This window comes from Crocuta crocuta, unplaced genomic scaffold (assembly GCF_008692635.1).
Source record: "Crocuta crocuta isolate KB4526 unplaced genomic scaffold, BGI_CrCroc_1.0 scaffold152, whole genome shotgun sequence".
Classification (NCBI taxonomy): domain Eukaryota; kingdom Metazoa; phylum Chordata; class Mammalia; order Carnivora; family Hyaenidae; genus Crocuta; species Crocuta crocuta.
In genome coordinates, this window is record NW_027528798.1 from 2,169,128 (window position 1) to 2,182,088 (window position 12,961).

Below are 12,961 nucleotides of genomic sequence, written 5' to 3' on the forward strand. Positions count from 1 at the left end.
ACCATCAAAATAGTCCTTTAAGTTGGCAGAGAGCAGTGAAACCCAGTTAGAAACACCGTCACTTCACAGACTTAAACTGCCCTCAGATGACTTCTACTCTACGTGCCGAGTACGCGCCTCTGTGGCAAGCTAGCAGCAAATCCCCACCACTGATGACCTACTTGACAGTTCCATCTGTCACACAAGCACCTCCGGCTTACAAGTCCAACCCAAACTTAATTCAACTTTTTCCCCATAAACCCACATCTCCTTTTGGGAGGTACCAAGATCACAATTCACTCAATTTCTCGGAAGAGGAAGCATAAAATCAGACCAGCATTCTCTACTCGGGACTTTGGGAAGCCAGTCAAGAGGTTTGGTTATGGAGTCGTGTGATCTGAGTTGTGTGTTAATATGCTTCTGGGTTCTTTGTGGGAAGAGGTTGGAAGTCAGAGAGAATGGCTTTGGGTTTGTTTCTGTCCTCAGTAACAGGTGAGGACGGTCTAGACCAGCTGATGGCAGCACAGGTGTGGAGTAGCCTTGCCTCTTTCCCATCCTCGATTTACTGACTTACTGGAGGCCCATATTATATCTTATTTTGACTTGTATAAATACCCTTTTGGTTATTTAGATGTTTCTAATCTGTCTTCCACATTGCCTGCCAGACTTGTGCTCAGAGACCCCAACTCACTTCCTGCCTTCCACCCACCACTACCACCGCCCTGTAGACGCTGTCAAAAAGAAGTGAAGGATCCTCACATTTACCCAGGAACAACTAACAATAAATAGTTCTGACTTGATCCCACCTGATGTACAGAGCGATGTGCATGTGTATTTTTAGCAAGTTTCTCCAAGCAATGCAGATCCTCTACTTCTTAACCTCCCCACCATCCCCAGGGACACTGGCTTATAAAAATACAATTTAGCTAAACACAAGATCTGTCCAGAACTGCTGCAATTGGCCTTCCCTCCTCCATTCCTTGTCGACATCTCACCATCTCCTGTTGTATCTTTTATATATGTTGTCCCCTCCAACTCGAAGGAGGGAGAGTATCCTGTTGCTTTGTCTGGGGAGGTGGGTGGGCACAGAGATCAATAGGTGATTACAAGACAACAGGACAGATATTTTGGAACAGGACTGGGAAGACCAAAAGATGTCAAAGGAAGATAGCAAGATGCATTGTGCATCCTGCGGTCACTAGCCGGGTCTATCAAATAAGATTTTGACGAATGAGTGACAATTGTAAACAATGCCCACTCCTCAAGTACAAGGAGAACAGAACAGTGTTCCTTCTTTAGATGAATCGATGTCATAAAGCACTGATTACTTTATATCGAAATAAGGAAGAACCACTTAAACTAAGATTGCTTTTAAGGCAATATGTTCCAAATGAAAGAGGACTCCACTAGTCAGGAAAGACATTTTATTTCCAAGCTTCTAAGAGGGTTCTACAAATAACAGAGGCTTAAAGTAAAAAAAAAGAGGAGATAAAAAGAAAAAAAAAAGAAAAACAAGTATTTTAACTATTGAAAATTAGACAGCCTTTTTTTTTTAAAACAAACATAAAAATCTAAAAATGTAGTTGTCACATCTAATCTAAATACATTCCTAGACAAAAAGGATCCTCCGTGGTGATGGGGTTACTTACAGCTGTATTCTTGTTTAAGTGCTATTCATATTCCTTTTGAATTATTTCTTTATTTCAAATTCAACTGGAGATCTGTGCAAATCTAGCAAAATATTCTTTGGATTACAAAAACTATATAAAAAAAATGGACATAAAATGCAATTATGGAAGTATTGAGAATGTGCAATCCTTCATTGAAATGAAAGATTCCAAAGTGACATTGTCCACAGAATTTATTCCACTGAAGTGTTCAGACAATTTGATTTAAATGCAAAGTAAAATCAAAGTGAGCACTTCATAAAAACATTTCTTTTTATGCATTTTGACTGAGTCATAAAAACAGTATGTAGCAGGATATCAAGAAATGCTTGAAACAAAATTCCACAACAAAGTAAAAAAAAGAAAAAGATAATCTAAAAATTGTCTGCAATCCAAGAGAAAGCATGTGCCCTGTGTCTAAGGGGAAAGAGGGAAAACACTTGTAGCATAACTTTGTGTGGTCTTTCCCCGAGTATTGCTACATTTTGACCTTTGGCCCAACCCAACAGGTGTAGTGTCCTCCACAGAAGTCCCAATCCCCAGGCAGCCAGATGGGACTTCCAGAGACAGTAGGCATACTGGCATTGACCCTCAGAATCCACCAGGGTCCCTGCCCTCATTCTGAGCTTATTGCCCAAAGCATATTTTAAGGTTTAGAAATGAATTGCTCTTCCTTTTATCAAAATTTAAAATGCCACATTATTTTAAGAGGAGTGAAATTCATAGGAGGAAAATAGAAGCAGTTTCAACTGTCAGAGTCATACGAGAGCCTGGCAAGATCAAAGTAGGGAAAAATAGAATAACATGGGATATCTGATAACTACATGTGGCAGATTTAGATTTTTGACCCTTCCCTCTCCCAACCCCCAAATGCTCGGTATGGGGCATAAAATCTATATCTTGGAACTTTAGAGGTCTGTTCATTTCATTTCCTCATGGATTCATCTCTCATAACCACTGAATTACTGATATACAAGATAAATGCCTATTATATAACAAGTATTGCAAAATCAGACACTGACCTAGATCTTTTGCATCCTTCTTTTTCAGAAGATGTGTGCAAAGAGAAGCCAGGAAGCTAACCGTGAGAATGTACAAGAAAGCTTTACATGATGTTACAGAATCTTGTCTGGGAAAAAAAACATTTGAAAAACATATTTGATTTTAAATAAACAATAAAAGCAGCAGACTACATCATCTCATAAATAGGGTTATTAAAAGATCACAATTATCTTAAATTAGAAATATAAATGGGTCATTAGAAGTACTTAAATGTTTCAATGTTAAGAATGAAACCCAGAATTAAAAAAGAATCTGTTTTTATTTCAAAGTTGCTTCTTATATTGAAGCTCATATTAAAGCAACAGTACAATGTTCATAAAATATAAGTGTGATGCCGTAACATTTCTTACATGTCAGAATACTGATATTTGTATGTATACTAAAATAAGAACTTTAAAATTGTACAAATAGATACATTAAAAATGACATAGAAATAGGGCGCCTCTCACTGAAACAAGACAGTTATATCTGGCACGTATTAGTTTAAGATGAAAGTAGAAGCAAAAAGATTTACAAGAATCAGCAGTAACAAGATTGATGCTCAAGAGACATAATTGTACATTGTATTGTACATACATTGTATGGGTTTAAGCTGGCTGAATATTATATATTTCAAGTTTAAAAATGCACTACATATAGAGTGTCCATAGTTTAAGGCGGAATTACAGCTCAGAACTGTTGTTCTTTCTAATTTTCTGGAAGCTTCTTTGACAAATAAAAACAAAAGAAGAAAGAAAGACTTAGATGTTCATAACACATAAACGATCTCCCTTCATTGTAAGTTCACCATGAGACTTCTCCTTCACTTAAATATTTTGTATGCCAAGTGGTTTTTTTTCTCTAGCGAAGTTGATAAACAACTTCAATATTTGCCTTTTTGCGAGAAAAGGTACTTCACAGTATTTACCACTTTGATGTCCTTGCAGTTTTATTAAATGTATCCTCTCTGTAAAACTTTGCTTGTTTTAAATGAGCCTTTCCTTGATTTAAAAAAATACCTGTTTACATATCTTCTAGATTCTTCAGAATGCCAGACACAGTTCTTAAGGCCAAATTTGTATCGTTATTGTTAAGAGTCGTCATCAAAAGTGTCTTTGGAACCATACAAGTCTGCTAATTTCTTAAAACGAGGTCCCCAGTTCTGTAGGTAGTCATAGTCCAAGTCTGAATCTGTGGTGGCAGACTCTAAGGAGCTCAGGGACCCGGCCACTGAGCCCCTGCCTTCGTAACCATAGATTTGGATGGAATCATAAGGAGGGGCAGTTGGGTCATTATCTGCCTCCTGTATTCTCGTGTTGATGAAGTCATCGACATCCACACTGTTGGGTGCTGGCCGGAGCCCAGGCCTAGGCATGTACTGATACTCGGGTTTTATGTCTTTGCGAGGGATAAATCCATTGATCCCATCAGGATTCTGGAGGGTGGCAATATCAAAGGCTTCTGTGTCTTCTTCCCCGCCGCCTTCATCATCATAGGTAATGATGTTCTCACGGACATCTTCTTCCTCAAAGACAATGAGTGGTTCTTTCTTTTGTCTTCTCAGGGTCACAAACAACACTACAATGACTACAGGGAAAGAGCAAGAAAGTAAGCACAAGTCAAACCCAGTATTCCTGGATCCTTCCCACCCCCACCAGGCTTAACTGTAAGCCATGGCGTGTCCACGCTTCAGAATAGGAACCAGTCTATCAGTCTATGAAATGAGAGCTTTACCTGGAATCCCCAAGGATGTGTAAAACTGTCCTCCACCTGCCTCTTCCTCTGCAAAATGCCGCCAGGAAAATATGATATCAAAACAAACTGGCAAGTTGGAACTATTTTGAGCATTTTACAAATGAATCTGACACTATTTGAAGTCATCTTCCTAAGAATTGGGAAGATTCTAAATATATTGGTCTGCAGCATCTTAAAAATGGCTTATGTAGGTTTCTTCTTCCAAAGGAAGACAGCTGTCTCCCCACAGTTTATGAATGAGGACGTTCAGAGACCTCAGGTCCTACCTTCTATAAGAGGTGATGCTAGCTCCTGCCCAGCGAGGTGGGGGCTGGGAGGATGCACAGTGATCCTACTCTACCTCAGTAAGAAATCTTACCATAAATGTGGCTGGATTCTCTTCAGACCACCATATAGAAGAGGGGACATTTGTAATGACCCCTCAGGAGACAGATCTCTTTATTTGCACATAGGGAAGTAGCATCAGCTGAAACCCAGAGGAAGCAGCTCCATCTCCTCCCTGAGAGAGGCGATTCTCCTATGATCAGGCAACCTAGCCTCCCCACAAGATGTTTCCAGAGTATTCCAGAAGAGCACTCTGCCACACCCGTGGCTAAACTAAAGAAAATGCTTGTGGCTGAATCGGGCAGGTGGTCTGGGAGCCCCAGTGGGTCCACCATCACTGGGAGATGAGGGGCTGAGGGTTTGCGCTTGTGCAGACTGAGGCTCCCAGCGCTCACCAAGCAGTGTCCCTCCCCTATTCTTTGTTCTTGACATCACCTTCACCCCGACCACTCCTCTCCACTTCCTATGCTTGGCTGATTCTTATCTCTCTTTTCTCATGGAAACCCGTCTTGGCATCTCATTCTGACACCAGACAGGGCTCTTGGCATGCACTCTACCACCCACCTGGCCTGTTCTTCTGTCATCATAACTTATACCATGGTTTGTATATCTGGCTCCCCCTCCTCAGACTATGAATTTCCTAGAGCTCTTTTGCATTCTGTTCCCTTTGCTCGGAACATCTATCCATCCCAGTCTCTCTCACCATCTGGAAAATTCTTCAGCCTCCAACAATTATATCACATCCTCTAGGAAGATGTCCCTGACCTTCTCAGTCAATGTGAGGCAATTGCTGCTCTGTATCCCCACCACGTTTTACCGATGTCCCTATCATGGCACTCACCGCATGCCTCTAATTTATCTGTTCACTCACATTTTCCCTGATAGGCTATGAACTGTCAAGGACAAAGATGATGTCTGATTTTTCTCTTTATCCCCCAGGGCTGAACACAGGACCGGGTACCCAGATAATTCTCAAGAACTCTATGTTGACCTGAACTGATTGGCTCTCCCCTGTGCGGCTGGGTCCCCTAAACTCATTTAGTGTAGAATTAAACATCATGGAACAAGCATAAATTTGGCATCAGACATCTTGGGTTTGAATCCCAATTTGTCTTCCACGTGATGTCATTTTCCTGAAGCCCACCAATGGTAAATGTTATTAGCATGAGCACACTGCTCTTCTTACAGAGTAAACCAGAGAGGAGATGAAAGTGCAGAAGTGGGGCAGCTAACTCAGCCTGCAAGTTCAGGAAAGGCCAGGGGTCTGCATAAACTGAGCCTTGCTCCCAGATAATCAGAGGAGGAGTCAAGATTCAGCTTGGCCAGGCCAACCTCATCCATTTTCTTAATCCCTCAGATAATGTGTGTGGCCTCATGATTATTCATTCTGTCCCTAACTCTTCTCTTTCCACTTCCAAGGCAAACTGCTGTTCATATACCAGGCCTCTGCCTGAATTCCTCTTTGGCAAAACCTTCTCAGATGTCCCCTGCAGCACCCCCAGGTGGTTGCTGCTGTGCTGTCCTGCAGTTCATGCCAATTCACTCACCAGAACCCTTCCCTAAACCTGCTCAAAACGCTTAAGGTGCCCCCCACCCAACTATCAAATGCACCAGAGCAGGCACCTCCTCTGTCTTGTCTCAAATTGTAGCCACAGTACATGGCACAGTTCTGGTAACCAGCCTGCAGTCCAGAAATAGAGTTGTTTCCAGGATGCACATCTGGTTGCAAAACCCTTCCTGCAGGTGACAGCAGAGTCTCCTTACCGAGGAGAATGACGATGCAGGCCAGGATGGCGATGAGCGCCCCCGTGCTCAGACCAGCGTTCAGGATGTAGGCCTCGGCATTGCAGGACAGCAGCGCGCCGTGCACGTCACACCCACAGACCTTGATGGTGAGGGTGTTGGTGCTGCTCATGGGCGGGATTCCGCCATCGCTGATTACAATGGGCAGGAGGTACAGATCCTGCTTCTGCCGACTGAAGCCTCCGCGCCGGGCATACACCCCTGCGGTGCTATCTGTTGGGGGAAAGGAGACCGTTGGAATCACAGCGTAAATATTTGTGCAGTCAGCTTGGCAGATGTGAGAGTGAACTTCTCGTCATCAGGGTCAACGGCCAGAATCCTTAATCTAGATGTCTGTAGAAGCCCCAGTCATCTGGCCTTGCAGAATAATGTCTCCATATTTTGAATCCAAGCTCAGAAATTGGCTCTTTTTTTATGGGATAGATACAGATGTCCCCACACAGGCAAGCTAAGCACACTGTTTTCTGATTGGGTATTGCCTTTCATCGATACCACAAGAAAGTGTGGGCTTGGACCACATACTCTATGTAACTGTAGAAGATAATTAAATGTATAGGTGGGTGTGAGAAGAAACAAACAGAAAAATCTTCTTTTTCATGTTTGTACTTTCCTACTTCATGACAAGCCTTTGGCCAGTTTTGTTTTTCTGTTTTTGTTTTTGTGTTTGTTTTAAGACATTTCCAGTTCACACTCAATCCTTGCCCAAACTGTGGGCCCACTCATGAGTTGTAAAGGAAAACATCTTTAAAGTGGAAATATTTTACAAAAACCCCATAGCAGGTATATAGTCTCTTTGAAATTCAAGCATCATCCACCACCTAGTTGAACATGTCATGCCTCCTGCTTAAAATAATTCCAAGTTCTCTCTGCTGTCCACACAGCATAGCCCCACCCCTACACAGTAAACCACTAGATTCTTCCCTATTCTTAAGACTTTCTTAGCCTTCCAGGGTCATATCCTTCTGTTCCACATGTGTCGGCTCAGCCTGACATGCAGACCTGTCATCTCTTTCCCAAGCACACTGCACTTCCCACATGCCTTTTTACCCACCGTTCTATTGCCCAGGAAGCTGTTCCTGTTAGCATGGCAGGCAAACTCCTCAAGCCTCAAAGCTGAACCCAAAGTCACCATTTTGGGGAGGTCTTTCCAGACCCCTCCTAATGTCTCCTTTGTGATCCATAACACTGTGTATTCTTTTTTTTTTTTTTTTTTTTTTTGAGAGAGAGAGAAAGAGAGAGCATGCACTCAAGCAAGAGAGGGAGAGAGAGAGAAGTGGGAAGAATTCTAAGCAGACTCCATGCTCAGCGTGGAACCCAAGACAGGGCTCTCTCCCACGACCCTGGGATCATGACCTGAGCTGAAATCAAGAGTCAAACGCCTAACCAAATGATCAATAACCCAGGTATCCAACACTATCTATTTTTATAGAAATTGGTACCCCACTATTCTGTTATTATTTGTTAACATAACCACTTTGACCTCACCTAGACTGTGAACTTCTAAGAATAGGGGACTTCATCTCATTCATCTCTCTTTCCAGGAATGGGCACACAATAAACATTTAAGAAATATTTTTTGAACAAATGGCATGACTGTGTTCTGAGAAAGGTTTAACCAAAACTTCAGATGTCAGCATCTATATATTTTTCAATCTTTTGTAACCTGTGCCCCCAGCTACTTCCTCATCATGTTTTCAGCATATCTATACCAGCCAACATTTTTTTCCAGTCTGGATGTTAAATAATTTTTAATGTTTATTTATTTTTCAGAGAGGGAGCAAGAGAAAAAGTGAGAGTGAGTGGGGGAGGGGCAGAGAGAGAGGGAGACAGAGATTATGAAATAGGCTTCAGGCTCTGAGCTGTTAGCACAGCCCGATGTGGGGCTCAAATTTGTGAACTATGAGATAATGACCGAAGCCGAAGTTGGACACTCAACTGACTGAGACACCCAGGCACCCCAAACCAACTGCTGGTTGCTTAACTGACTGAACCACTCAGGTGCCCCTGCAGGCTGTATGCTCTGGGTGGAAAATACTGGTAATTACAAAACAGGTGAAATTTTAAATATGTTCTATCAAATTACACACACACACACACACACACACAGTATGGCCTGGCTCTGTATGTGAGTTTAGAATCAATAACATAGCAATATGAATGTTATGGGCAACTGATGGCCCAAAAGCTAGCAGGTTTGAATGGATCGACAGTACCAAGAACTAACTTTGTCACATGAAAAAATATCTTAGAATCTCAAAATTAAATTGATATATTTTAGGTGAAAGGAAATGTAATACAGTTTCTGAGAGACAAAATTTATTAAATATAAAAGATTCAGTCTGACTTAGGGCTGAGCAGATATTCTGAGTGTTGCAGAAGGGAGCTGTGTGCCTGCACTGATTTTTAGTGAGCCATATCACGAAAAGTCTCTGTCCTTTGTTGCCAGCATCTCAAACAAAACAAGGCAGAACAGCGAGCCTTCATTTCTATATTTTCTGAATTTAGTATGACTGCCATATATTGCTTTTATCACTGGAAGAAAATCTCTACATACTATGGAAAATCATGAAAAAATAAAAATAAACTAGCCCAAAACACTGTTAACTGAAAATTCTGTTTCCCTACTGTTCTCTCCTGTTCCAGCCTATACCCTGTTTCTCTGCTTAAGGATTACAAAAAAATTCACATATAAATAATTTATTTCAAAACATACTATTTCTTTCCCTTCTCATACATTTTTTGAATTCAAATAAGATTTTTACAAATTAAAAGTGACAGCATCTACCCCATTTTAATGATCTGAAATGTCACTAATGCCACTATGAATAAAATAAAAAATAAAAAATCTAAGACAGAAAGCATATTAATTAAATTGTTTGGCCAAATATGCTTCTCTGATACTCGCAATATCCCCAAAAGATCATTTACTTAGATTATCTGTTGGGTCACATCTTGTCACCCAGGGTGTTGTTTTGGAGGCTGTTTGTAAACCCGTGGAAGGCATAATTTTAAATCTGTTCTTCAATGGGCCATCCACCAAAGAGTGTCTCCAGATCACAGCATGCTGGCTTACACATGATTGTAAATGAAAATCAAACACTAAAGGAAAACATGGAGCTGAGCAGGACATGAGCCTGGAAATGTGGGATGTTTCATATTCTGAACAAGTGAGTCCCCTTAGGCATACTGAAACTGTGACAGAAAAGCTAACCAAAGTACCCAGCTGACCAACTCATTCACAATCTCCAAAGTGATGGACCAGTAGAATCTTGAGAACTTTTTAATGTTTATTTATTTATATTGACAGAGAAAGAGGAGGCAGAGAGAGGGTGAGAGAGAGAGAGAGGTTGGGGGAGGGAGTGTAGGGGTAGTAAGAAAGAGTGAGGGAGAATCCCAAGCAAGCTCTGCATTGTCCGTGTGGATCCCAACATGGCGCTTAAACTCATGAACTGTGAGATCATGACCTGAGCCAAAATCAAGAGTGGGACACTTAACCGACTGAAACACACAGGTGTCCTGGGAATCTCGAGAACTTTTTCACAAGTTCTTCTAGCCAAACATGTTCCTACATATGAACTTTAAGATTAGTTTAAGAGGTGGGAAAGAAATGGACTCAAATTCTCTTCATGGGCATACAGTAATTACATGCTTTACAATAAATCATTTTTCCTGTCTAGAGCCTCACTTATTTATCTTTAAAATGAGAACACTGGTTGATATCAAGTTGATATTTGTTCCTGGAATCAAATAACATAATAAAAGCTACAGTTATTCCACAGCTCAGGGAATCCGTCTACCAGAAAATTTAACACCCATTATTGATATCTTCCAGTGCTGGTGAACTGGATAAGGGTAGCTATAGGAGACCAGAAACATGTGTAACCAGCCTGGCTTGGCACCTAGGGCTCAACGATGTTTGAATGAATAAAATAGTTCTCCTGTAGATCCAAGTGGCCCCTATACCAATGGGAGAGTGAGCTTTCTTTTGGGATGGCCATTTTAGAGGAGTCAGTACTATGTCCCCTGATGGTCTTTCTTGTGGTCCACTCTGATCACTGATCTTCTGCTAATAAAAAGAGCCATCACTATGGGCAGGAATTTCATGAAAACAAGTCTAGGAAAACAAACTGAAAAAGAAACAAACTAGCTACAATGACAAAAACTTGTCATATTGAAAATCAACTTTACATTCTAAGTTTTATGAATTCTCTTTCATCCAACGCATTTTCATTGGAAATCACTGCTTATTTATTCTTGAGAGGGTCCCTTCACTTTGGACATACATATTCCTAAGGTTTATAGGTGACCCATGGATAAAAGAGGCTCCATGAGCCTCTTTTCAGGAAAGTGCCAAATTGGCTCCATGGTTAATAAGATGAGGCAGAAAAAGGCAAATGTTATCAATGTTTAAATTTCCGTCAAGAGATTTCTCAGATCCTTTTCCTTTATAAAGCTTCCAAAAGCAAATCTCTCAGTTTTCGGGGTCAAACAGGCCTGAGTTTGAATCTTGAACTGTTTACATATTAATTGCCTGACTTCAGTTGTCTTAAGTAAATGTCCCGAGTTTCTATATTCTCACCCAGGAAACTAATAATTTTAAATGTTAAAAAGATTCCATTCATAAAGGTACTTAGCACAACGACAGACTTTTGGAGATGCTCAGTAAATATTAATTCTTTCCTGGAAGCGATCCTCTTTGAGCTATAAACTAATGAAGAAGAGAAACTTATTGGCAGACAGAGGAAAGTGAATTCCTGGAAATGTCATTGCAGCTTGGAATGCAAGGGTCTACACAGAAGAGCTCATCATCCAAAAGTAAGAAAATAGTTCACGCTCCTCAGTCCTAGGCAACACATTTCCCATGGTAAGAAAATGTTTTTCTAGCAGGTCACTTTTTCATCCTGACACCAGTGTTCTTATTCCTGGCCACAGTCATGTAACCAGTTTCATTTTCCCCCCACTTAGGCAAAACCTTGCAAATAGGGTCATTAATTACTAGCATATGTCATGCACAAGTTGTAGTGTTTCTATTACTGGAAAATAAATTCAGATTTCAAACTTTTATGTCTACAACCTGGATTCCTAATTACATGCCATTTTTACCTGCACACTTTGTCATTACACTAACAAAATGTAAAGAGACCTGATGATGGTCTCCATGGTGCCAGTTTGGGGATGCAAACATAAAGGTTATGATGATGATATAGACCATTGGAGACATACATACAACTGACATTAAAAGGGGAAACTATGATGGGTAACCAGTCCTTGATAGATAGATCACATTGGCTGTAATCTTGTATTAGCCAAAAAACAACAACAACAAAACAAACAAACAAAAAACCCCACACCAAACACTGGAAGCAGAACAAATGGGCAGCATAAGGCATAGACCCTGTATGTTTAAAACTTGTAGCACAGAATTAGTACACTGTGGTCTCACCAGAATGTCAGGAGAAAGGTTTGAGCTAAAGCGAGGGAATTAGTCACCTCAGCAGCTTTGCTAAAGCTCTTAAGATGCCCTTTCTTGGCCACTCTGTTTCCTCTGTCCTTCTGTCATTGTTCAACCTGATCAGATGAAGTCCTCTCTCTCGAGACTATAAAGCACTTGGAGAATTGAAGACAAACCTTGCTCTTACTTTGTTCACTTCTAACCCAAACCTACTGACTCTACCTTTGCTTAAATCTGAGACAAAGCAGATCCATCTACCACTTAAAAGCTCCCACACACTTGAAGACAATTAGTTATGCAGTCACTAGGAGAATAATCCTCTGGGCCCTCTCCACTTTCCCTAGAAATCTGGCAATAGTTCTATCGAGATAATGGAAAAAATATATATACATATGTATGTGAAATATATGTGTGTTTATATCTATATCTACATAGATGTAGTATGTGTCTCAGAAGTCTTAATGGAGTTTTAAGCTTTAATATTTTTACAACTATATATGCTACAAAAGACATCGCTGGAAAGTTTAATTATTTAGATTAAAAAATTTATTAAGTAAATTCTATCCCCAATGTGGGGCTCCAACTCACAACCCAAAGGTCAAGAGTCACACGCTCTACCGACTAAGGCATCCAAGCACCCCTAGTTATTTAGGTTTTTTAATGCTCATTTAGATTTGTGATTTTTCAAAACTTAACTGAAATTTTTGATGCCATGTATTTGCCATCTTCAATCTGAGGGAATGAAATAATAGAAATTTGAATTAATACTTTTAACGTTTGGAGCACTTACATTGTTGATATTACTTATACTCAAAGATGGCCTTAATAGCTTCTGTATACATATTAATGAAGAAAATTGTTTGACCCAAGACTCTGATGGCTATAATGTCTTCCAACTGAATTAAAGAGCTATATTCTAGGAGGAGATCATCATGATCTT

The 12,961-nt window shown here is 40.5% G+C and overlaps 1 protein-coding gene across 4 annotated transcripts in view; it reads right to left on the reverse strand.

Moving 5' to 3' along the window:
* Positions 1-1,389: 1,389 nt before the first annotated feature.
* CDH11 (cadherin 11) overlaps positions 1,390-12,961 on the reverse strand; it is a 95,817-nt gene continuing 84,245 nt past the window's right edge. For all 4 annotated transcript variants that reach the window (XM_077755510.1, XM_077755511.1, XM_077755513.1 and 1 more), the window contains 2 exons: positions 6,531-6,782; positions 1,390-4,274 (listed from right to left, as the gene is read on the reverse strand). In XM_077755510.1, the coding sequence (XP_077611636.1) occupies positions 3,778-4,274; positions 6,531-6,782 (749 nt within the window). In that variant the 3' untranslated portion in view covers positions 1,390-3,777. The remainder of the gene's footprint in view (positions 4,275-6,530; positions 6,783-12,961) is intronic.